General features: G+C 43.8%; 2 protein-coding genes across 2 annotated transcripts; one reads left to right on the top strand and one right to left on the bottom strand.

Annotated features, from left to right (window-relative positions):
• Window positions 1–6,442: 6,442 nt before the first annotated feature.
• Window positions 6,443–15,770, top strand: LOC139199776 (transient receptor potential cation channel subfamily V member 1-like). The gene is made up of 15 exons (XM_070828929.1): window positions 6,443–6,582; window positions 6,833–6,987; window positions 7,970–8,122; window positions 9,051–9,188; window positions 9,285–9,589; window positions 9,683–9,859; window positions 10,765–10,920; window positions 11,017–11,109; window positions 11,204–11,274; window positions 11,350–11,515; window positions 12,501–12,567; window positions 12,662–12,996; window positions 13,662–13,786; window positions 14,865–14,968; window positions 15,075–15,770. Exons 1-15 carry the CDS (start codon window positions 6,443–6,445, stop codon window positions 15,155–15,157), a joined length of 2,268 nt encoding a protein of 755 aa, XP_070685030.1. The 3' UTR covers window positions 15,158–15,770.
• A 3,785-nt stretch (window positions 15,771–19,555) lies between these two features.
• Window positions 19,556–25,409, bottom strand: LOC139200138 (protein FAM222B-like). The gene is made up of 3 exons (XM_070829372.1): window positions 25,301–25,409; window positions 23,102–23,229; window positions 19,556–22,196 (listed from the first exon to the last, which is right to left on the bottom strand). Exons 2-3 carry the CDS (start codon window positions 23,181–23,183, stop codon window positions 20,167–20,169), a joined length of 2,112 nt encoding a protein of 703 aa, XP_070685473.1. The 5' UTR covers window positions 23,184–23,229; window positions 25,301–25,409; the 3' UTR covers window positions 19,556–20,166.
• Window positions 25,410–25,635: the final 226 nt, after the last annotated feature.

The raw sequence follows: 25,635 nt of genomic DNA, 5'->3' as shown, positions 1-25,635 counted from the left end.
TGTTGACTGTGCTGAAAAAGTACTCTGGGATTTGTTTGGAAGAGCAGCAGAGATTTTGGGGAAAGAAAGGAGTTTGAACAAATCGTCCTGTTCGGAGCCCTCTGCCTTAAGACTGATATCTTGAACTGCGGCTCATTTGGCTGAAGAACTTTAAAGGTGAGCGCATCATTACTGAGCACACTTACAACCCTGCTGGGGTGTTGGAAGAAGCAACCAGGTATTTTCTGTCCAAGTTTGCAACCGTGCTGTTGGATATGGAGGAAATCAGAGACACGCTGGAGTTATGGACTTGGAGAAAGTGCAGCCTTTGTGGTTCAGAGGGTCATTTCTTCAAGCGCGGCCCCAAAGTTGGTTCCTCACATGCTAACGCTACCAGACGAGAGCCAGCTGTGACGGCCTTACAGCAGAAGACGGCAACGCCTCCTTGTTAAGACCAAACTGAGGACGTAGTCGTTGAACCTGTGAGAGACGTGATTGTGGCAGGTCCCCTTCTCAGGTTCAATGTACTTCTTAAACGGAGTTTGTGGAGGAGACGCTGGAGAGAAAGGAGGCTGAAAAGGTGCAGGAAAGAAGCGATGAGATGGCGAAGACGGATGTATCTGACCCTGCTGCTGCTGGAGGAGATGGACTGGAGAGTGGGGAAGCCTCAACTCAGCCAGACACGAGCAGCAGCTTCGGCCCAGTAACACCCCTGGAGAGTCTCCAGAGTTGTCTGCTGTGCCCCCCCACTTTCAGAGGATAGCACCTCCACTTCAGGGGCCTCCCTCCTCTTGAACGAGCCAAATGAAGAAGACTGATGTTACTAGTTTCTGGAAAAATGTGGGTGAACATTTGTATTTTACATTTTTCCTTTGCTTGGACTGTCTTTATTCTGTATACTGAGTGTTAATGTTAACAGACCTGTGGTTTTCTCTCATTTAAGTTCTATTGAATTTGCCTCTTACAAGACGTCCACTTGAAGAATGTGGAGGACTGTAATGGGTGCAAGCAGGAGGAGGTTAAAAGGAACAGATGACATTTTGTCTGTTAGCAATTCTTGTAACTGCGGCTCAGGTGCTTCCTGTGTTTTATTCAGATCATAACAAGTTTGTGTTGCACTAAACCTGAAGGGGACAGGTTTTGGAAAAGGATACTGGAAACTGAAAAACTTCTTCTTCTACAAGTCCAGCAGTTTAGGAAAAGTTTCAGGTGTTTCTTTAGAGAGTGTATTAAAATGAAGTCATTTTATGATAATGGTAGGAAAGCACAAAGGTCCGTATGGAACATTACATACAGGTGTACTCTAAGGCAGCGGTCTCCAACCACCGGGCCGGATAAAATACGGATTTATCGCCACAGGTGATTCTCACGCACCAAGCCCGCTCTGCAAATATGTGGCGACAAGCTAGCAAACATGGCAATGAAGCCTTCAAAACTGCTTCGGCACGTGGAGACCAAGCACCCTGCATTAAAATATATTTGTTTTTATGCCGGTCGTATCATTTTATTTCGTCGTATTTATCCCCCACACCTTGAAGGCCGGTCTGTGAAAATATTGTCTTGCATGAAACCGGTCCATGGCGCAAAAAAGGTTGGGACATCATTATCAGGCAGAAAAGACCTTGTTTTGTATTTATGTCCCTGGATTGGTTGACCACAGAGTGCTCAGACCAAACCTCTGTTTCCAGCTTCAGAGAGGAGTTCCATCAACTCTCACTTTAATTGCGTATCTCCCACCCAGGACTTTGTAGGCAGACTTGGAGGCTCTAATTTAAGCGTTGGCCGACTGGCCGGCGATGATGGTGGCTGCTGTAGAGGCAGAGAGGGAGGGCACAGGTGTGGTGATGGTCCAGGATGTTCTTAGCACATACTCCATCATGGGGTAGTCTGGTGGAGGGAGGGAGGGCTGCTGGCTGCTGGAGGTAAGACTGCAGATGAGATGGAGGTGGTTTTTGGTGCCTCAGGGTGCTTTGACTAAAGAAGCTGCTGGGACTGGGAAGCTCTGCATATTCGGTGAGGTCGTCCTTCACCCACTGGTTGCCAACATCTCCCTTCCTGCTTGGGTTTGTCACCTCTGCCTAGTGTTTGTCAAGTACGCTGGAATCATAAACATCAACTCAGTACTGTCATCATTTACATCAAGTGTGTTAATATGTAAAGAAACTTTAACTTAAGATTAATGATAAGCACTAATAATGACCATCTAAGTAGCATTTAAAATCCATAGTATACAAATGTGTTAAATATAATATACTCACTACTTCATGTAGCCCACATCGTTGGATACGATCCAGTAGAACGGTGCGTTCTCGTACTGGCTGAATGGCAACACCAGCTTTCCCAGGCACAGCTGACATGATGGAGCTTCTCTGTGTGGGTCAGGGCAGCTGCCTGGCTGTGCAGCTGCTGTGGAGGTTTGGGGAAGACCGTCTGTCTGTCCCTGTAGCAGCGGGCCTCTTTGGTCGCCATCAGCAGGTGACTTCAGGTGGGCCTTCAGTATAGAGTAAAAAAATGTCAGGATTTACAGCAACATTATGGATATAACAGCCAAAATCTATCAATTAAAAGAACTCTGTCCCAGAGAAAGTTAGGGACATTTTAGCATTAAGTGTCAACTAGCGGTAATGTTATTTAATTCAATTTAATACGTCATTACTGTCCTCGGAGAAACTTACTGTTCACTGTAGAGTGAAGGCTTAACTGTCTAAGGTCGCTGTAGACTGGACCAATCAGAAGGCCTGACTGTCTACGGTCACTGTAGACTCTGGACCAATCAGAAGGTTTAACTGTCTACGGTCACTGCAGACTCTGGACCAATCAGAAGGCTTAACTGTCTACGGTCACTGTAGACTCTGGACCAATCAGAAGGCTTAACTGTCTACGGTCACTGTAGACTCTGGACCAATCAGAAGGGATAACTGTCTACGGTCACTGTAGACTCTGGACCAATCAGAAGGGATAACTGTCTACGGTCACTGCAGACTCTGGACCAATCAGAAGGCCTGACTGTCTACGGTCACTGCAGACTCTGGACCAATCAGAAGGCTTAACTGTCTAAGGTCGCTGTAGACTGGACCAATCAGAAGGCTTAACTGTCTACGGTCACTGTAGACTGTGGACCAATCAGAAGGTTTAACTGTCTACGGTCACTGCAGACTCTGGACCAATCAGAAGGCTTAACTGTCTACGGTCACTGTAGACTCTGGACCAATCAGAAGGCTTAACTGTCTACGGTCACTGTAGACTCTGGACCAATCAGAAGGGATAACTGTCTACGGTCACTGTAGACTCTGGACCAATCAGAAGGGATAACTGTCTACGGTCACTGCAGACTCTGGACCAATCAGAAGGCCTGACTGTCTACGGTCACTGCAGACTCTGGACCAATCAGAAGGCTTAACTGTCTACGGTCACTGTAGACTCTGGACCAATCAGAAGGCCTGACTGTCTACGGTCACTGTAGACTCTGGACCAATCAGAAGGCCTGACTGTCTATGGTCACTGCAGACTCTGGACCAATCAGAAGGGTTAACTGTCTACGGTCACTGTAGACTCTGGACCAATCAGAAGGGATAACTGTCTACGGTCACTGTAGACTCTGGACCAATCAGAAGGCCTGACTGTCTACGGTCACTGCAGACTCTGGACCAATCAGAAGGCCTGACTGTCTACGGTCACTGCAGACTCTGGACCAATCAGAAGGCCTGACTGTCTACGGTCACTGTAGACTCTGGACCAATCAGAAGGCCTGACTCTCTACGGTCACTGTAGACTCTGGACCAATCAGAAGGCCTGACTGTCTACGGTCACTGTAGACTCTGGACCAATCAGAAGGCCTGACTGTCTATGGTCACTGCAGACTCTGGACCAATCAGAAGGCTTAACTGTCTACGGTCACTGCAGACTCTGGACCAATCAGAAGGCCCGACTCTCTACGGTCACTGCAGACTCTGGACCAATCAGAAGGGATAACTGTCTACGGTCACTGTAGACTCTGGACCAATCAGAAGGCTTAACTGTCTACGGTCACTGCAGACTCTGGACCAATCAGAAGGCTTAACTGTCTACGGTCACTGCAGACTCTGGACCAATCAGAAGGCCTGACTGTCTACGGTCACTGCAGACTCTGGACCAATCAGAAGGCTTAACTGTCTACGGTCACTGCAGACTCTGGACCAATCAGAAGGGTTAACTGTCTACGGTCACTGTAGACTCTGGACCAATCAGAAGGGTTGACTGTCTATGGTCACTGTAGACTCTGGACCAATCAGAAGGGTTGACTGTCTACGGTCACTGTAGACTCTGGACCAATCAGAAGGGTTAACTGTCTACGGTCACTGTAGACTCTGGACCAATCAGAAGGGTTAACTGTCTACGGTCACTGCAGACTCTGGACCAATCAGAAGGCCTGACTGTCTATGGTCACTGTAGACTCTGGACCAATCAGAAGGCTTAACTGTCTACGGTTACTGTAGACTCTGGACCAATCAGAAGGCCTGACTGTCTATGGTCACTGCAGACTCTGGACCAATCAGAAGGCCTGACTGTCTATGGTCACTGTAGACTCTGGACCAATCAGAAGGCCTGACTGTCTACGGTCACTGTAGACTCTGGACCAATCAGAAGGCTTGACTGTCTACGGTCACTGTAGACTCTGGACCAATCAGAAGGCCTGACTGTCTACGGTCACTGTAGACTTTGCACTACCTACATAATACATTATGTAGGATCTCGGCTGCATAATTTCTGGTAGTGGGGGGCTGCGTTCACGCTCTCTCCTGATGAAGTGTTAAAAAATGATCCAATAGATAAAATACTTATAAAATGATAAAATTAAAGGGATGTAATGAGGCCATCCAACACTGATTTGTAGTGATTAGTGATTCGTATAGTATTGAACTCTTGTTTCAGCTCTGTCCTCTAGTTTAAACTGCAGGAACCACATTAAACTTGTGTTTTACCTCATGTACTTAACTTAAACTCATTATTCACTACTAGACCTCTGTGACACCAACTGTATGAAGAAGATCCTCCTCACCTCCAACAGGTGAGCAAACTAATAACTTCCTCATCTCTCCTCAGGTGACCTCATGTCATCGTCCATCAGTGCAGCAGTTTATTAACAAACATTTCATTACATATAGGGCTTAAAAATCCTCTTTATCTTCAGGCTGTGCAGCAGTTTATACCTTATATATCTCTATACACATGTTCTAAAAACATTAAATGATTATATTCGATATAAGTTTAGTTGATATAGTTGTATTATTATTGACTAGCAATGGTAACTAGAAAGTAAACTAGGTTTGCACCACTGGTGGAATGTAATATAGTACTTTAATCAACAGCTACAGCAGTAAAAACAACATTAATCCAGAAACATCAGGTGTTTCGGTTAAAAACGACAGGTAGCATTTTACTGCAGTAGGAGTAATGTTCTCAAAGTGACGTATTGTACTTTTGCATTGCTGATATACCTGAATACTTTCCTCCACCTCTAGTTAACACACACACCTCACAGGTGGGTAACCTGTGAGGTCAAAGTGAGTTTAGCGGAAACTTTAGCGCCGTGCGACAGGAAAGGTCATGCTGTGACCTCCAGTTGTGGTGTAATAGTAAACGTTGGTGCTGTTAGTTAACAGCTCAGTCAGACTGAGGTTAAGTTAAAACAGCCTAAAAATGGTTCAGAGGTGGAGGAGGTGATCGTTACTTCTCTCCCACACCCTCTTTCTTTTTTATCATTAGTTGGTTTGTTTTTTTTTTTTTTATTTAAATTTGCTAAAATCATCTATAAACCATATAATATACTTACAGCTTAACCCTTTAACCTTCTGCTCAACCATATGGTAGAGCACATTTTGACTCACTAGATCTTATTGAAAACATGTTTTACTTACGACATCTGAACCGTTTGGTAGAGGCCAATATTTCAAAAAATGTCTGTTCATAAAAAAACATTGATTTTTGTAATTAGTGCCCCAAAGAAATAAAATATATAAAGAATACATTTTTTCATTGCTTTTTCTTGGTGCGGACGTTAAAGGGTTAAAAATAGAAAGAACAGCAGGCAAAAATGTGAAAATGTTTGTATAGTCCTAAAAAGTGAGAAGATGTGATTCAAACAAGTATTGATTACCTCATGAAAGAACATCAGACAGTACGATAACTACTCAGCAAACACACCGTGCTCTTTCTGTTTCTCTACGGTTGGAAAACTGTTGTTTGGCAAACAACAGTTTTGTCCTCTGGGGAGAGGGAGGAGCGTAACCACGGTAACAAACACCCTTTTACACTTAAGCACTGCCTCTGACCTGTGCAATTCTACACCTGAGCAGGTGTTGGCTCATCATACCTGATGAGCAGGTGTAGGCTCATCATACCTGATGAGCAAGCGCAGTGTCTGTTCTCCCGCGATCAAGACTTGGTTCCAATCAACAACAAAAATAAAATAATAATAATAATAATGGACGGGGCACAGCGAGCGGACAAAGTGGAGCCAAACAAAAGCCAAGAAGAGGAGGAGAATGGTCTGGATTGGCTCCTGGGGAGAGACAGCCCAGAGATCACTCCTGCACCTATGGACACCAACATCTCAATGTCGAGGTGACGGGTGCTGCTGTGGAGACAGGAATCAGTGTGGCTCGATAGCTGCTGTGAAATATTTTAGCTTCCAGGGACTGAAGTATCAGGTGTCATGCTGGTGGACAAGCAAGCTCCAGCTTCCGGATCCTGTTCCTCATGAACAAATATTGCACTAACAAAGCTTTCATTGTGTTGAAATGTTGTTATAGTGGTTGGAAATCTTGAGCTGCTTGATTGGTTGTCAAGATTTGTTTTATTTCCTACTTTTCAGACCTTACAGCACCAGCGTTGACAGCTCTCACAGTAAAGCGTTCACCAGAGAGAGAATCTTCCAAGCTGCATCCCAAGGAGACCCAACTCAGCTGAACGGCCTGCTGGACTACCTGCGAGTGAATGATAAGCAACTGACAAGCCAGGAATTCACAGGCAAGTTGGAAGGAAACTATATGATGTGCTTGCCTTAAATAAAACTGACAGTGTCCTGCGGCTACGTCTGTCTGAACATGTCAGTTTGAAAAGGTGCAGCCATGCGGCGTCAAAAATCTGTTTTTCATCATGCAAACTAAGACTGCTTTCATTCAGTGTGTTTTTAAAAAGGTGCTACTGAGGGTCAGTAGAAGAGAAAAAGGTCAGAATCAATGAATAAAGCAAATTTAATTAATGATCACCTGCAAAGAATAAGAGAGTAAATTTAGAGGTTATTCTAGTATGTATTTAAGGTCCCATATTATGCTAAATGCACCTTTTAACATCTTTTCTTCATAAGAATATGTTCCTGGTGTGATCATCAGCAGCAGAAACACTCTTTACATATGAGGCACAGCAGCGTGACTTCATTAATTATTTAAATCCAGACACACGGACAGGATTGGTCAGGATGTAATGTTAATGAAAGCTCTGTTCTTCTACACATCCACACACAGACACACAAAGCTGCTTTTTAAATAAATTGTGAAGGAAAACACTCGGACATTAATACAACACACAATAAAGAAATCACCTGGAAAAACTCACACTGCAGTCCACAGCGCAAAATTCAAATATAGATGAAGAAATGGCGTTTTGTATATCCAAGGCAACACACTGCAACAGATAGATGAGCAACAGGGTCAGAGTTCAAGTTAACACAAAGAAGCCTGTCCAGACCGCCTGCATGCTGCATGGAAGGGCAGCTGCAGAACGTACTATAGCAAAATAATAATAATAATAATAATAATAATAATAATGATAATGATGATAATAATAATAATGATAATAATAATAATGATAATAAGGATGAAAAAGTTTTGGAATGCAGGAATTGTGTTTTTTAAACCAACACAAGTATGAACTTCTGAATAAAAGCATGATATGGGGAAACACTCTCCATAATGATGTGAATAATTTGTAATTTGTGCACAACTTTCAGACGACATCAACGGGAAAACGGCACTCCTGAAAGCTTTACTGAACCTAAAAGATGGTGTAAATGACACCATCGGCGTCCTGCTCGACGTAGCCGAGAAAACTGGAGACTTAGAAAATCTGATCAACGCATCGTACAAAGACCCTTGTTACAAAGGTTGGTTCAAAAAAGAAGCTTCTGAAGGATAAAAGATGTCTTATGTTATAAAGATCTTCTAACTTGAAGCCCGGAGTTTTCATGATGAGAGGATTTCTCCACTATAACGGATAAGACTTTAAAGAGTGCAGGAATAATTTAAAGATCTCTTTAACATAACCAAACTTTGAGGATCCCTGCGGTGAAACAGACATGCTGTCGTAACAGATCTCATGTAATCAGGATTATGTGATCAGATTACAAAAAATAAGTAAGGGACAGTGGTCTTAAATCATCCTGAAGGGGTCGTTTTGCAATAATGACATTATCCCGCTTACTCATTTAAGATTTACATTTAAAATGCTAATTTAGAATAAAGAGCAGAAACAGCAGTAGTTTGTTTTCATGGGTAATTTGATTTGACCAACTAAAAACACTGAATGGAATAAAATGTTTTGAGATGTTTTAAGAGAAAAAAGAATATTTGTGGAAGCAAAATCTTTATATTTTGCAGTATAAGGTGAAGTATTTCCAAGGTTTAGTATGTAGTAGTTTTTGTAATCTATTATTAATTACATATTTACCATGTAATTTGTATTCAGTTAACTGGTCACATTTCAAACCCTGCATACAGGATGAACCACACAGTAGGAAATGTCTTTCACTGTGAATATGAGCCGCTGCCTGCATGCTTCAGCTGTTTCCCTGCTCCAACACACCTGATTCAAGCGACTGTGTCGTTATGAGGCTTCTGCTGATTGTTTGGATCAGGTGTGTTGGAGCAGGGAAACATCTAGAACATGCAGGGGAGCCCCCAGGACCAGGACACAGATTCAGAATATAATGTTAAAATGTAGGCGTTTAATGGCAGCGCCAAGTGTCCGCAATATTCTTAAATTGTTGAGGAACATTTTAATGTTAAAGTTACGCATTAAAATGCACATTGCAGGTCAGACAGCGTTGCACATCGCCATCGAGAGAAGGAGCTTTGATCATGTGGCACTGCTGGTCCAGAAAGGAGCAGATGTGCAAGCCAAAGCCAATGGGAAGTTCTTCCAGCGTAATGCAGGACTGGGCTTTTATTTTGGTGGGTAGTAAAATAACCAGAGGTGAGCCTACATTTCCTGTCCCACTTGTTCACGTTCACATGTTGCCACTGAACTCACCTGTGTGTTTCCAACAGGAGAGCTTCCTCTGTCGCTGGCTGCCTGCACCAACCAGCCCGACATCGTGTCCTTCCTCATGGAGAACCCGTACAGAAGAGCTGACTTGACTGACAAAGACTCGCAAGGAAACACTGTCTTGCACATTTTGGTGGTCATTGCAGACAATACGACAGAAAACACAGAAATGATTGCAGAGATGTATGACGGGATCCTTATTCAGCACACCAAACTGTCAAAGAACAAAAAAGTCCAGCTGGAAGCCATTGAGAATAATCAGGGGTTGACTCCTCTGAAGTTAGCAGCCAAGCTGGGAAAGATTGGGGTACGTCTGTTCTTCTCTTTAAGGTCTTTGTGTGTATCTGTGTTCTATTGTTACACCAGATAATTACCTCCTATCTGATGTCCCGTCGGCCAGCTGTTCAGGCACATGTTGCACCGCGAATTTGTGGACGAGGAGATGAGGTCGCTGTCCAGGAAGTTTACCGAATGGGTCTACGGACCCGTTCACTCCTCACTTTTTGACATGAGCTCCATTGACACCAACGAAGACAACTCTGTGTTGGAGATCGTCGTTTTTGGGAGTGAAATTCCGGTTAGTAATATCTACTTAGACTTCACTTCATCTGATCTGTACATGAAGGTCTGCAAAATTACAATTTTTTGTTTGGGTAAGTAGGATATTTACTGATATATTAAAGGGCAACTTTTCCTTGTTTTGCATATTTTGGGTTCACTATGACTGGTTGGTACAAAACGCTTTGGTCCTGTAGATCTCCTCTGCTGTGAAATGGGCTGCAATGACTGCAACATAATCCTTTTGTGAACTGAAATCATCAAAGTTTGTCTGTACGTGTCACTGACAGGCTCAGGTTGTTATTCTAAGTGTCTGACAGCATTACAGAAAGGATCCCTACAGAGAGAGACCTGGAAGATCCTTCTGGTTTACCCACAAACAGCCGTTACACTGCCAGACTCCACTAACGCAAACAAACTAACAAATCAAGGCAGTAGCAGACCTGCAGCTCCTCTGTTCTGTGAAGTGAAATTACAGTGTTTGTCAAAAGGATCTCACAGGTCTTGTCTCTGTAGGGATCTTTTCCATAATGCTGTTGGACACTTAAAATCTGAGCCTGTCGGTGACAAAAACAAACACTTTTAGTGGCTCTGCTTTGATTTGAGTCGCCCCAAACAACTATATTACAGTCAGTGTAGCTCATTTGTGCAGCTGCTGGCTGATATGATTAACTTTTTGTACCCACCAGTCTCAAAAATGGGGCCAGGTTTAAAATATAGAGGTTACACTTAAATGATAATAGAGTAACTGTCAGAAACAAGATGTGGTTAATCTCTCAAAACTCTCATTCTGGCAGCAGCTTGTTGTTTAAGTACTTGGGCTGATGTGAAGTCTTCATCGCCTTAATGAGGCGCTGATAAAAGGCCTTTGGAGTTCTGTTTAAAAAGAAATTAGTGTTTTAATTTACCTGCACGTTGCTTCAGAATCGCCCTGAGATGCTGCAGATCGAGCCTCTACGCAGTCTCATCGAGGATAAGTGGGACAGGTTCGCCTCAAAGTTATTCTGGATGAGTTTCTTGCTTTACCTGATATACCTGGTCATCTTCACCTCTGTGGCCTTCTACAGAAAGGAGGGACAGGTAGGATCAACCCCCCCTTTAACTTTAAATACAGCAGATCACGTGTTGTTTTAATAAATTCCTCAGCCTCGGGTCTCTTAACCTTTCGACCGACAGCCACCGTTTCCCATTGAAGTCCCAGTTGACTACCTGCGCTGCATCGGTGAGCTCATCAGCGTCCTCGGAGCGATGTGGTTTTTCTTTAAAGCGGTGAGAAAGTGGAGTCTGGAGTGATTCACACTAAAAAATCGTCTAAAGTGCTTTCAAACTATTCTGTGTCTGTTTCTAACTTCTAAATCCACAGGTGACTATTTTCAGGAAGAACCCCCCAAACTTCAAGGCTCTGTACATCGATGGATTCAGTGACATCCTGTTGTGAGTATCGCAGTGAGATCTTTTTAGCCCCAAACCTGTCGCTCCTCTTCATGTCAACCCGCTCTGCGTCTGCAGCTTCCTGCAGGCGACTCTGCTCCTGATCTGCACAGTGCTGTACTGCTGTGGGCTGAGAGAATACGTCGGCCTCCTCGTGCTCTCGCTGGCTCTCGCCTGGATCAACGTTCTTCACTTCTCCAGAGGCTCTAAACAAATGGGCATGTACAGTGTCATGATGCAAAGGGTGAGAGTCAAGTCTGTTCTGTCACCTTGGTTTTTATGGCCAAAAAACATCCGCAACATCACAACAATGACGACAAACCAGAAAGGTTTACATTTATACAGTCCATCTGTCCTGAAGATGTGTGTCAGGTTTTCTATTTAAGGATAACTCTGGTATTTTTAAACTTTGGCACTATTTTTAACATATTTTGGTGTCTAAATGAGTAGTTACAAAAAGTTTTGGAATCGTTCTGGTCGATTATCTCAGCCGGCAGCTGCAACACATCCTCAGATTGTTATTCTAAGTGTGTGACAGCATCATGGAAAGGATCCCTACAGAGAGAGAGTCCTGGAAGATCCTTTTGGTTTAACCACAAACAGCCGTTATGTGGCTCTCACCAATCACACCAAGCTCCATTGACAAAAACTGTAATTTTACCTCACAGAACAGATGAGTTGCTGGTTTCCTGCTGCCTCGATCAGCTGGTTTGCCTGTGTTACTGTGGGACTTTGGTGTTTTTTAAAGGGTTAGTTTGGATCCAACACAATGTTTGTAACACACAACAACACAACAAACTAACCAACCGAGTCCGCATAGGCCAGGTGTTCAGCGAGGTAAAATTACTATGTTTGTCAATGGAGTCTGGCGTCTTTGAAGAGAGCGATATATAACTGCTGTTTCTGGTCAAACAAAAAAAATCTTTTCTGTTATGTTAAACACTTTGAGTAACAATCTGAGCCTGTTGGTGGCAAAAGCAAGAACTTTTAGTTGCCCCAAAGTATTACATTACAGCCTGTTTTGCAGCTGTCGGCTTCCCATCACACTTTCTTCAGAGAAAGTACCAAAGTAACTCTAAGGGACCTCCTAGTGTTTGCTGAAGCACTTAACAAATCTTGGAGAGTGATCAACATCAAATGATCCACACTCTCGCCAACACCTCTGGTATCAAGAATTAAGTTTTGTCTGTGTTGGAAATAACTGTTTTAAGGTCTGTTTCTCTTTCTAGATGATCCTGGGTGACCTGCTACACTTTTTATGTGTCTACGTTGTCTTGCTTTTTGGATTTTCTGCAGGTGAGAAATTCTGCAAATGCAAAAAGTTAAGCACTTAATGCAGAATAAAGACTTGCGATGTATTTTTAACTTAAATGCCTCTCCTTATCCATAGCTATCGTTGCTCTCATAGAAGACTCCCCTCCACCTCCTACAATACCGGCCAATGACACACAGACACGTGGGAGGAGCTTTGACGACGAGCCGTTTAAGTGCAAGAAGCCGAGTTATAGTGACGTCGGTTTTACAACGCTGGAGTTATTCAAGTTCACCATCGGGATGGGAGACCTGCAGTTCACCGACCACGTGGAGTACAAGGAAGTTTTCTACCTCCTGCTGATCCTGTACATCGTCCTCACTTACATCCTGCTGCTCAACATGCTCATCGCCCTGATGGGCAACACGGTCGAAAGGATCTCCACAGAGAGTGAAAACATCTGGAACCTGCAGGTGAGAAGCAGGCAGGAGTCCCGGCACAGACGCTAAGCGGTGTGCTGCTGACGAGGGGGCCAACAGAGAGATTTATTTTAGCCACATATTTTTTTAATATTTTCACTGTTTTAACTTCAGACAGCTGTTCTCTTTCTCTTCACTTGCTTCAAAGCCACCAGATTCCATTCACAAAAATGGTAATTTTACCTCATAGAACACAAGAGCTTCTGGTCCACTGCTGCCTCCATCGGTTAGTTTGCTGATGTTATTGTGTGATTCTGGTGCTTTTAAATGTTAGTTAGTTAGTTAAGACCTGAACTAGGTTCACTGATCGAGGCAGCCGAAGTTCAGTTATCACTGTGTTCTCCGAGGTAATATTAGTGATTTTATTAATGGACTCTGGTGGCTTTGAACTGAGCGATATAACTGCTTAAGTTCCCCCACAGAAAAGGCTCTGACAGCGAGGTAAAGTGAAATATTCTGACTATGGATAACTACCTCCATAAATAAATCTGAACTATCCCTTTAAGGATGTCTGTAAATGCTGTCAGTCACCACAGGAAACTTTGGTTGCATTTGCCAGAACAAACAAAGCTCATCCACCTTTTTTAGAAAATGGAAAAAGTGTTTTGTAGTTTGTGTGCAAACAAAATAAAAGCTGACATTTTGTTGCACTTCCTCAGAGGGCGCTCACGATCCTGGACATGGAGAGGACTCTGCCGAGGTGTCTGACGACTAAGCTGTACTCCGGAGTGTCAAAGATGGTGTGTTTCAAGGGGGAGCGGGACGAGAGCCGTAGATTTTACAGGTAAGTGATCACTGGATGTGTCTGATGTTAGTTAGTGGCACAGACATGCTGAAGTGTTTGTGGGAGAAGTATTAAGACCACACTGAGAAAATAAAAGTAAAGGTACTCGTTGCATTTATTCTATTATTAGATTATCGATTAATTTGGTTTGTAAAAGTTCTGGAAATGTGGTCCCAACAACGCAGAGCAGAGTTTATTTAGTTCAGCCATCCAAACATATTTATAAACAATACATTAAAAATGATTAAAATCATTCAAAGGAAAAGCAGCAAATCCTCATTTTTCTGAAGCTGGAACCACTAAATGTTTTACATGAAAAATGACCAACAATTATTAAAAATAGTTGCAAATTAATTAGTTTCAACTGTTCTTAAGATTTTTGCACATAAAATGTGAAAATACACAATTTGTACTCCCCTACATTCATCTGGCAACTTTAGTTACTTAACAAAGAACAATATTTACCTCTGAGATGTGAGTAGATGTAGAAAGAGGCATGAGAAGACTAAAAATAACTTTACCTGCTGTATAATAATTTATTATTACATATCATTTATTGGCTGATTTATATTACTAATCTGAATGTGTAACTACAGCTGTCAAAGTATAAAGTAGCATAAAACATACAACAGTAGTAACTACTAACAACTATAGTACCAGTACCTCAAATGTAACTGTACTGCAGTACTTGTACTCCCTTATATTTCACTGCTGGTTTAACTTGGTGCAGACATGTCAGTGACTGTATTACCTTTTTATACTGTCCGACCTCTTTTTAAAGGGTCAGTTCACCCAAATTACAAAGATGTATACGTTCTCTCTCGCTGCTAGTGGCGTCTAACCGTGCAGATGATTTCAGTATTATGTGATAACATTGAAAAATTGCATCTAATCTTTCCAGTAAGAGTTAAACTTTTAAATAATTGCTCTCCAAACAAATGCCACTCAGAGTAAAGGGAAAATTTTAGTCTCTTTTCCCCCAATTTGAGTGAACTGACCCTTTAATTCCTGTAGCATGACATCAGTTCATGACGATATCGTCACGTCGAGCATCTCTAAAGCTTCTTCTTCACTTCAGGGTCGAGGAAACGAACTGGACAAAGTGGAGGTCGGATCTGGGCATCATCCGGGAGGAAGACCCTGGGGACAGTGTGATGACGCCTCAGCCCAGCCAGACTGGTGGTACGGAGACACACACACACACACACACCTGCACACACACACACCTTGTTCTTGTGTTTCTTGCTGCCATGAAGTCACTGATGAGAGTTGCCACTGACTCTTTCAGGGACCAAATGGAGTCTGAATCCGCTGTGGGAGAGGATTCGAGCCCGACGTCGTCGTCCTCCACAGCACACCAGCGTTCCCTGAGGCTCATCAGAAGGGTTTCCATTCTTTATCAGCTGCTTTTTATATCCTACCAACCACTTCCTGGAAAACAAGACAATCTCACACTGGCTTTAAAGACTGAGGTAGGCAGACAAAAAGACTCCCCCCACTCCTGATCCTCTCCCACCAGGTGAGACATGCAGCGCCTCAAACACACATGAATCACTCTATCACCCTGACAGTGGCTGCATGTTAGCAGATAAAAAGATTTAGCTAATGACCTGGAATTAGCCATAGCCATTAGCTTCGGTTAGCAGAAGGCTAAACTATTAGTAACGCTCAGCATGACGCCCCTGATCACACAGTAAACTGGACAAAGTCTGGTTCTCTCTTGAAGCATACAGAAAGGTTATTATGGGTTATTTCATTAAAAATAAACTGCCTACCTCAGCTCTAACTAGGGACAGAAGTTTGTAATTATACTTTTTTAATTCCCAATAATTAATCCCCTTGTTTTGAATTTGCCTTTTGTTTGTGAACATGTGATGAAAAATGTGTCTAATTAATGTTTTTGTGACCAAATTTGTATTGTTTTGTCTTTTTTTGCTCATTTTGAATTCATTGAGAAGATCTAACAACAGAATGATTCACTAAGTTATGCTTTAATCAATGCACATAAATTTGTAAAGCACTGAGACACTCTGTTGTGATATTATACAAATTGAATTGAATAAATAATATACTATGGTCCTAATTATAACTAAACTCTTTTTTGTATTATTTCCCCCCCAAAATGTCTATACCTCAGTTCTTAGATGTTAGTTGAATGCCTAAGTTAGTTTGCCTGAAGTCGGTGACACATTAGAATATAACCACAGCAAAGCTTGTGTCAGCTATAGCATTCAGAGCATGGAAATCCATAAATACACACACAATTAAATTGATAGTGTACTGAGCTCAATTAGATATCAATTATATGTTTTCACGGTTCGTACTTTTTAAGCTTTACACTAATTTAGACCAAGAAAAGGCCTTAAAAGCTGTTGTGCTGCTCTTGAACGTTTATCACCAGAGTGGTGTAAAGAGCTTTTTATGTTACTAGAGTGCCAATTTTACGGCTTTTTATGACAGAAAAAGGTGCGTTTAACATCACATGCTGTTTAAACAGTGTCCTGACAGTTTGGATGCCCCCTTTTTAAGCAAATTGAGTATAAAAAAAAGGATATTTGGCTCTCTGCTTGCCATAGCTGGTCCCTGATAGCAGCAGGTTTACACTCCTTTTATTTCAGCACCCACGTCTCTAATTGTTTCATATCAAATACTAAAACATTTTCAGTCAACAGGAGCAATTGTGTTGTTGAAACACCAGATTATGTTAAATAAAGGATTTTTCAAGGAGTATATTCACATTGAAACGCACTCCTTACGTTGTAAACATAAGAATTAAGCACCTTCCAAACTTTCAGGACTCTGTTAGTAGTATAAAAGACGGTCACTCATGAAAGCTTTGTGTTTGCAAACTTTATTTTGGTTAGGGGGAATGTTTGTGCAAGACATTTTATTCCTGAAGGTTAGGCAAAACTGGAATATCACATTTTCACAAAGTAGAGAAAGGAAGCCCCCCTGCACCACCGTTCACCGTGACAGATCTCCAATAATCAAACGCCCATTAATGGAGTGAAAACAAATCCAGAGAGAGTCGTCAACACATCTGTGCCGTCTGAGTCAAATAAGACGATGAGCTATTATGTGCTTGATTAGACTGACGGAGCAGACAGACGTGAACTGTTCCTGCACCATCATGTTGGGGGATGGAGCCACTAAACATTCAAAGTTCTGGTTAAAACGTCTCCGCCCGGCCCGGTGAGACGGACCGGGCTGTGCTCTGCAGACAGGAACCACTCGCTCTAGATTTGTTTCCGCTCCCTTCACATCTTTTACTTCACAAAACCGTCCAAACGAGGGCAGAAGCTCTCCTTTTAATTCACCGGGTTGTTTTCTCGCGTATCACCGTTGGAACATGACGAGCTCGCCAAAGGCTTTCGGGCGGGGGGTGGTTACAGAGAGGGACGCTTGGTCACTTTGGTCAGTGAGTCAGCAGCAAACAGTTCACACATCCCGACAGCGTCTGGGAGTCGTGGCACACTTCGGGACTTCAGTCCATGACACAGTATCAGTAGTTACACTAAAGTAGCTTGGTCCCCCATCAGAGATTAACGTCGTGCACCTTCAGCGTGCACACCTGTGTGCAAGTACCCAAGCTTAACATACATACACACACACATACGCACATTTCTCCATACTAAGCCCAGTGGAGGCACTTCATATGAAACTGTAGAACCTGACTGAGTCGGGCTGTAACGAGGCAGTTCAAACTGAAAACAGGGCAGGTTTGTCAAATGTAGTGTTGATTTATTTTAGTTTAGAAACCCAAACTGGCCTGGAAGGTGTCTGTCTTCAGGCCGCGGTGGGTCAGACTCCTGAAAATCTCTCCGCCACTTTGAGCACTGGTCAGTTATTATATTTAGATGAATCTCCAAATACGGCTGGTGGAGTCGCCTTCACCGAATTGACCGGCATTTGAGTGGTAGCAGCTTTCAGCCTGCGCCTGTCCCTTGAAGAGGAACCTATTTTCACTGATACAGCCCATACATCATTACTATTCACACACACACACACGCACACACAAATCATACAAGTGTGTGTGTTAAGATTAAAGTCAATAGCAGCTTTAAGGGGCAGGCACATCAAAAATGAGAGCCAGGAAAAAAAAACAAAAACAAAAAACTGCCATCAAGTATAAAGATTAAAAAAAAAAAAATCTAGAAAAGCGACGGCTTGCATCTCAGCTGTCTTTCTCGTGTCGTCTCGTCAATCTTTCTCCCTTTTGACCTGCACTGCATCCCGACGACGATTCGGACGAGGAGAAAATGCTCGGTGCAGCGTCGTGAAAGACGTCGGATTAAAGCGTTGCGATGCAAACATCTTATTTGCCTCCGAGTGTTCAGTTTACACTCGACGTGCGTCACCTATGGCACCTAACGTGAAAACACCTATGGCTTCAGGATGCAGTGGTCCGAAAAAATAAATTAAGAAACTATATAAGGATATTTATTAAGTATAACAACTAAAACACAGTCCAAATATTTTAAAATAACTGCTACAGCCCTGTTCTACATACCTATTAATTCTACTAAATACTATTCATATTTTACTCTTAAAATCATCTTCAATCCTTGATAGATAGGCAACATTTGAGACAGTGGAATAGGCGATTTATCAACAGGTATGAATAGCCTTAATATATTTCAATTTTAGGCAACATCACCCTTCCCCACTACCTGCACATATTAACAACACCGCCCAAAGATCCGACAGCACAGTTTGAACAGATTTCAAATCAACCAAAGCAAAACAAAAACGTACTCGTTCTCACAATGAAGCCACGCTTGAGTTGAGATCCTGGCAAACAAAGTCCGTTAAGGTTCAGTATTAAGTAGAGTTTAACTACTGTGACATTTTAAGGCTTTTTCCAGAAGGTTCGAGGCCGGCGGAGCCACAAACACCCAGACAGCATCAACCCGAAGAAGGACTAGAGGAGGAAACGGGTCCAGAGCTTCATGCTAGACACATCTAGCAAAACATAACCTGCATTAAAATGTTCTTTTTTTCTCCTTTATAGGTAGCAGAAATACGACACAGGGTAAGGCCAGTGATTAGTAGATGAACAGGCCACCACAAGCCAAACACACACACACACACTCACACACACACACACACACACACACACATAATGTCCACACCAAGTCGCTTCACTCGTATTACAGTAGTAAAGTGGTGAGGAAATGTGTCGGGAGGGGAAGTGACGCATTTTCCCAGCTTGCATTATTTGAAGTACTTGCCTGCTTGCAAGTGATCAATTTGCTTTCTCACATACTGACATACAGTACATAACAGAGCGCCGTCTTTATATGAACGGGGGGTTTCACATCAGCTACAGACGAACGGGGGCGAACGGAGTCTCGGCTCCTTTTGCCAAATGTTAAGCATTAACATTTAAAAAGTAATTTCTACAGTTCAAGTAGGGCCGTCTACAGAAACACGACAAAAACCTGTAATAAAAGAATAACTACTTCAAAGGCAATGTTAGACAAACGAGGGCACTTTAGACTCTAAATGTAAGAAAAAAACTACGACACCAATCTCAGAAAAACAGAGAACGTTACTGTTTTAGCTAGTGCTGGCTTTGTCTTATTTTAACTTAAATTCTGCTCATCAGCGGTAGTTTTTTGCACCCATGGAAGAATGCAAAAAACCCAAAACAACAAGATAAACTCCCCCCACAACAAAGCAAAACTACCAGGCCCCCTCGCGGTGCCGTTGAGACGGCGGGCTGTATTCCTGATCGGAGTTGTGGCTCTCGCTTAAACAAGTTAAACAGGCTCACCTCTGGGAAGGAGCTCCTGGGACAAAAACCTTATCAACAGTCTTAGTAATTGCATATACATGAAACCTTCTTATTTTAAATGGATCACAGACCTGTTAAGAGGATAAATAATTGCAAATAAAAACATTACACAAGGACATCCTAAATCTTGCCTTTGGGCAGTTGTAAGGCCACAAATGCTGAAAAAAGTCGAGCTGTTCCATGTCAACCTAAGAAAAGCACTGTGACAATCATATGGCAAGCATGCTCTCAGCTGGAAATCAATATTTTAGAACACCGTGTGTACACGAACAAAGAGCAGCGCGTCCATGCCGTTGACGAAAAGGAGGACTTCTACTCAAAACAGTGGACAACAATCTCAAAAACCCTTCATCTGCAACAAAAGGTACGACATGGCTTAAGACCTGAGGAATACTTTGAAAAATCACAACCTGGTGGGTCTACAAATCAAGCTCAGAAGCGATAAAATGTAATTGATCACTTGCAAGATCTTAATGAATAAACCACAGAAGCTGAAAGTAGCTGTTGAGGAAAAACCTTAAAAAAAAAAACAAAAACAAAAAAACGCAACACACCGAGAGGGGTGGAGGGACACTCGCACGCTTCAGCGGTAGCCCGTGTGATGAGCGTGGACCCCTCCGCCGTTGTTGGGCTCCTGAACTTGGCCCATGGCCGACCTGTGCATCTTCTCCATCGCGTCCATGTTCTGCTCCTGAAAGCTGGGCATCTGGAAGTCCCCTCGCAAGAAATCCACATTCTGCATCAGCTTGGACTGGCCAGCAGGACCCTCTTTGCCCGGCCGGTACTTTGCCCCCGGGACTCTGTCTGTGGAGGCGGCAGCCTGCCCTCCCTGGAAAGCCACTGGGAGGTCCTGAGGGCCAGATCCATTGTTCCCTGCTGTGGCGGGGACGCTGCCCCACGGTGGCTGCATGTAGTGGCCATTAATGTAAGGCATAGAACCTACAGGGCAGTTAACGGGGGAGGAGGGTCGTGGCTTTTCTGCAGGGTGTTTTGGAGGAAAGGACTGTGCAGTGTTGGGCAGCTTGTGGGAATAGTTGAGGTTTCGAGAAGGGTAAGCACACTCAGTCGGAGGCTCCATCCTGGGGTTTTTGCAGGGATGGGCCCCCTCAGGCGGCTGCTGCATGTGGGCCAGCTGATGCTGGGCCCAGGAGCGCTGCTGCTGCTGCAGCTGCTGCAGTTGTTGTAAATGCTGCTGCTGCTGCTGCAGCTGTTGCTGTTGTTTCTGCTGATGTAAATGGTGCTGAAGCTGCTGCTGCTGCTGCTGCAGGTGTACCTTCTCTTGGTCTGTGTGAAAGGCAGGTATGTTATTTAGAGAAGCTAAATGGGGCTGTGAATGTAGAGCAGCGTTGGGGGTCTGAGCTGTAGCTTTGTCTAGAGGTCCCGCCATGAGGCAGCTGGGAACAGAGCCCAGAGCAGGGTGGTGGGAGGACACCCTCGAGCTGGCGTTGATCAGCAGGTTGCGGCTGATGGGGCTGGGGTTTGCGATCTGGCCCTCACAGACTGAGGTGGCGCCCATGCCAGCCCGCGCCTGGCACAGCTGGTTGATTTGGTGCACAATGCTGCTCAGGTCACTGGGCCGGTTCTGATGCAGGCTGGCCGCCATGGACAGTGGGATGGTGGAGGTAGATACAGTTACATTTGGTGGGGCGTCTGCGTCGGGGAGCTTCCGTGGCCCGTATGCGCCCGGCGGGGGCTGTTGGAGGCTACCAGGCATGGTAGGAGGTCCTGCACCAACAGCCTGGGGAAGGGGCTGCGAGCCGACGAGCCCCTGGGTGTGCTGCATGCTGGGAAGCTGAGCTCCGTCAGACATGTGGCGCAGATCCTGAGTCACTCCTTGTTGTGTAAGTAAAGCTTGCGGAGGAGCAGCCTGATGCTTTAGTGTCTGCAGATGAGAGAGATGCTGCTGAGGTGCAGCTGAGTGGCTCTGCTGCTGCTGCTGCTGCTGCTGCTGCTGCTGCAGAGCCTGGCTGTGAGGCAGACTCTGCTGCCTCTGTAAGCCCTGTGGGGGAGCCAGTCTTTGCTGCTGCGAAGTCTGAACCTGGGACAAGCTCTGCGGACGCTGCAGAGCTTGTGAATGACCCATGCCCCTTTGCTGTAAAGCCTGTGGGTGAGGCATAGTTTGAGGCTGCTGTAAAGTCATTGGGTGAGTCATGCTTTGTTGCTGCTGCTGCTGCTGCTGCAGCGCCTGCGGATGAACCAAGCTCTGCTTCTGGGCCGCAGGCTGCGACGGTCCCTGGAGGTGAGGAGCAGGCTGAGGAAGATTTAAAGTGCTTTGAGTGGCGTACGGCGCGCCGTGAGGGTTCATGACGGCCTTCTGGAGCTGCCGGGCTCGGCTACCGTCAGACACTTTGATGACGCCTTTGGCAGGCGCACGGAGGACAGCCAGCAGGCCCCTACTGGAGCTGACCTGAGAGGGGTAGGGACTGTGGCGCTGGCTGGACGAGGATGTGTCGAGCCCGTTGACTGTGCGGCGAATGTGCTTCCTTTGAGGTACTTTCACACTGTTGGGGAAGATCTGGATGGTCAGAGGGTTGTTGGCAACTTTCTTAGCATAGGCATCCAACTCTGCTGGGGTTGGATAGCTGGCAGATCTCATCTTCTGTGTAGTTTCCCCTGCAATGTGCACAAGGTCAGACAACCGGCAAAGCACCCTGACTGGAATATGACTGTTTATTAGTTATCATACGTCTCTTCAAGAGCAGTGAGGGAAGTATTTTTCAAACACTGTGGCTGGTCCTTATTTATTTCACCTCCCACCTTCATGCCTTGAATTGCTCAATCTGTTCTATGTGTCGTCTCTCCTGCTTTGCTGCACTCCCAGTTCAGACATTTTATTCTGTATATACATATATATACTTGATTTTTATCCTATATTTTTCTACCTTACAGTCTGTTGCTGTGTTTCCCAGCCCTGGTCCTGAGCTCTTTGTCCTGCATGTTGTAGGCACATTTACAGCAACATTACACAACACGTCATTTTCTGGATTTAATCTTCAATCGAAAAGCTGTAATTAAATGTAAATGTACAACAGAATGAATAAAACCAGAAGAAGAAGGGGGGGGGGAAGTAATCACTGAGTTTACTGCTCCCTAGTGGAGAAACATCATCATTAACGCCACTGAACATGTCGGGGAAACCACAGCAACCTCCTCCTCCTCTAATCCAGATACTTTGGATTTAAAAATGTGAAGGTTGAGGTCGTATTCTGTGTGCCCTTATTTGTAGACTACAACAATAAAGGTGGTAACTTTTCACCTCCGTGTGGACTGAAATATCATTCAGGCATTAATTCATTCTTCTATTCATCACATTTTATTCCCACTAAACCTACTGAGAGTGTCTTTTATTCAAACTTACCTTGATCTTAATGGATCCCTACTAAAAGGTTTTAGGTGATAATCCGTAATAATGACGCAGTCACACTCCTCATCATCTGATCCTCACAGCTGACCCATGTGGAAATCACTCATTTCAAAACAGAGGAAAGAAACAACACGGTGGAAGAAGGCACACTTACATTTCTGAAGTCCAGTGTTCATCTGCGTGCGGGAGAGAAGTCTGATGGTCGGGTCACCTGATGCTGGCAGACAGGCCAGCATGTCACTATCCCACTAATGCAGCATGAGACGCCTTCTCCTCACCATACTGGGGAGAAACAAAGTCCGGTCAGACACAGACGGACACGCTCGCTGGTGTGAAATGAGTTCTATCGCCTATTTTCACATCCAGAGCAGCTCGACCTTTTGCAAATGGCAGCTTGTAATAAGCCGACATCACGGTTCTGTAAAAAGACGGCTGTGTGCGGCCTGCAGTGAGCAAAGCGCTGAGATCCAGATGGAGGAAGATGTTTTGTTTTTTTCCTCTTCGCACTGAACAGCACATAGACGCAGCATGCTGTCAACCAGCTGTCTCATTCAAATTACCTCTGCTGAACATGTTAGTAGGTCACGTTATGGGACCCTAATAAACATGAAACCTTCTGTCATTGTAATGCAGAAAAGCCAGAGGTCTCATTAAAGTGCTGTGCAGGATATGAACAAGCCTATTCCACTGACCTTTCACACAGTTATTACACAGATTGATCCAAAATATCGAGTCATCTTTCCGTATTAAAGCTGTGGCCAAAATGAACTAATGATGAATCATTACAGCGTCTGCAAATCTGAGATGAATCTGCAAAAACGATGGGAGAGTAAACCAGAAGGAAACCTGATTATCAGGTTAACAGGACGCTGCTGCTGCTGCTGCTGGAATTTATGATGAATAAACTGTTAAAACTACTCACACGGGATTTAATCTGACACGTTTTGGTGTCAAAACCCAAAGATGTTCAGTTTAACGTCACATAAAGCAGAAGAACATCACAACCTAGAAGCTAAAACTAGGAAGTGTTTGGTGTTTTGGCTTTAAAGAAATGACTTAGACTAATTAATCAGTTCTGATGATTAGTTTTTATTAGCTATGGTGACGCTAATAGTAAACAATGACGACCTCAGAGTGGGACTGCAGCAAACAATTTCATTTTCAATTTATCTGTTGGTTGTTTTCTTGATTAATTGATTAGTGTTAGTGTCAAATATCTTATTGTGTCCACAACCCAAAAACTATTCAGTTTACTTTTTAAAGAAATCATTCAAACCAGTTACTAGATTATCTAAATCGTTGGCGTTTAATTTAATAGGCGACAATTAATCAAGTAATCCTCTCCTCATACGGAGAGTCTCTATTAGCCAACAGGGCCAGAATTAAGATGATTACTGTTGCACCAGTACGCTCATGAGAAATTCTTTGGCTGGAAGCATCGAAAACAGAAAAATGTACATAAATAAAACAAAGATATATAAAGATGTACACAGAGACAGCAGTGGAAGGTATGAATCCAAAACAGATATATAACCAATATATATATATATATAAATAAAACAACAGCCTCACAGTTTGACATTAGTGGAAAATGAAGGTAACAGTTGTTTGCTGCCTGTAGCAGAGATGTTTCCTCCTGGTTTTAGTCAGACATCATTTTGCAGATTCATCACAGATCTGCAGACAGTTTATGATTCATCACTTATTCACTTCCCTGTTAACACACTCCACCGGCCTGTGGTTCAGTCCTGATGACTTCCTGGTGACTGTTAGAACTTATCTGGTGAGATAAAGTCGTCCTGGACACGTAGAGAATATTTATTTTGTTTTTTTTAATCTACATTAAGATGCATCTGGCTGCTGTGCTGGCTTGTGTCCCTCCCTGCCGCAGTGACTGTTGTTAGGAGGGTTCATCAAAGCAAACCAGATCATGTAATGTGACCTTTTCTGCACACACAGGTCACATTTAACCGAGCCGAGCTCACGCAGCTAACGCCTAAACTAACCTTTGTCAGATCCTGTGAACGCAACACATTAAACACAGTCCCTCAGGTTAACTTCCAGTCTGGAGCTAGCTTAGCGTTAGCCACCTTTAATCTGCTGCAGTTTTAGACACGGCTAACGGTCGTAGCAGCGATATTTCAGCACGCAAACCGGCCGGACTGTCGCTTCTCTCAGTGGAAATCAAAAACGGCGAGATTACATCGTTCAGGAGGTTCCCTCGAGTCAAAGCAGCACAATAAATAAGGAGCTTCTTTGTGCTTATTGTGACCAGGCCAGCTGGCTAGCAAACTTCAGCGCCTCGTAGCCGAGAAACGCCGACGCGAGCCGAGTTAAATGAGATCATACTTACTCCTCAGGAAGCTACGAGTAAGGAAACTTCATTTTGCGGAGATCTAACGTTGGTTTTGTTTTTAAAAATGAAGAGACCATCCCCAGTGTGTTGGTTCTCCGTGCTGCTGTCCGGCTACGGCAGCAACACTTACGGAGCATGCGCGAACACAAAGGACCCCGAGCAGTTCTGCATTTAGGCATCCGCGGCAAATGCCTGTCCGATAATCCCGTTTATAATTTGTTTACAAAAATCAAGACAAAAAAAAAACAAACAAAGGGTTTGAGGGAGCATGCAGACCAACAACACAACGCTATAAAATACTACATTACATATAAAATAACCTACATTCAGGA

This window comes from Pempheris klunzingeri, chromosome 4 (genome assembly GCF_042242105.1).
Source record: "Pempheris klunzingeri isolate RE-2024b chromosome 4, fPemKlu1.hap1, whole genome shotgun sequence".
NCBI classification, from domain to species: Eukaryota; Metazoa; Chordata; class Actinopteri; order Acropomatiformes; family Pempheridae; genus Pempheris; species Pempheris klunzingeri.
The sequence above is the reverse complement of the archived record's forward strand: the minus strand, read 5'-3'. Positions and strand labels throughout refer to the sequence as shown.

Coding starts and splice junctions, on each gene's coding strand:
- LOC139199776 (XM_070828929.1), top strand. CDS start 6,443: ATGGACGGGGCACAGCGAGCGGACAAAGTGGAGCCAAACAAAAGCCAA. Junction 8,123..9,050: donor CAAAGACCCTTGTTACAAAG/GTTGGTTCAAAA, acceptor TGCACATTGCAG/GTCAGACAGCGTTGCACATC. Junction 10,921..11,016: donor TCTACAGAAAGGAGGGACAG/GTAGGATCAACC, acceptor TTCGACCGACAG/CCACCGTTTCCCATTGAAGT.
- LOC139200138 (XM_070829372.1), bottom strand. CDS start 23,183: ATGCTGGCCTGTCTGCCAGCATCAGGTGACCCGACCATCAGACTTCTC. Junction 22,197..23,101: donor GAACACTGGACTTCAGAAAT/GTAAGTGTGCCT, acceptor TGCACATTGCAG/GGGAAACTACACAGAAGATG.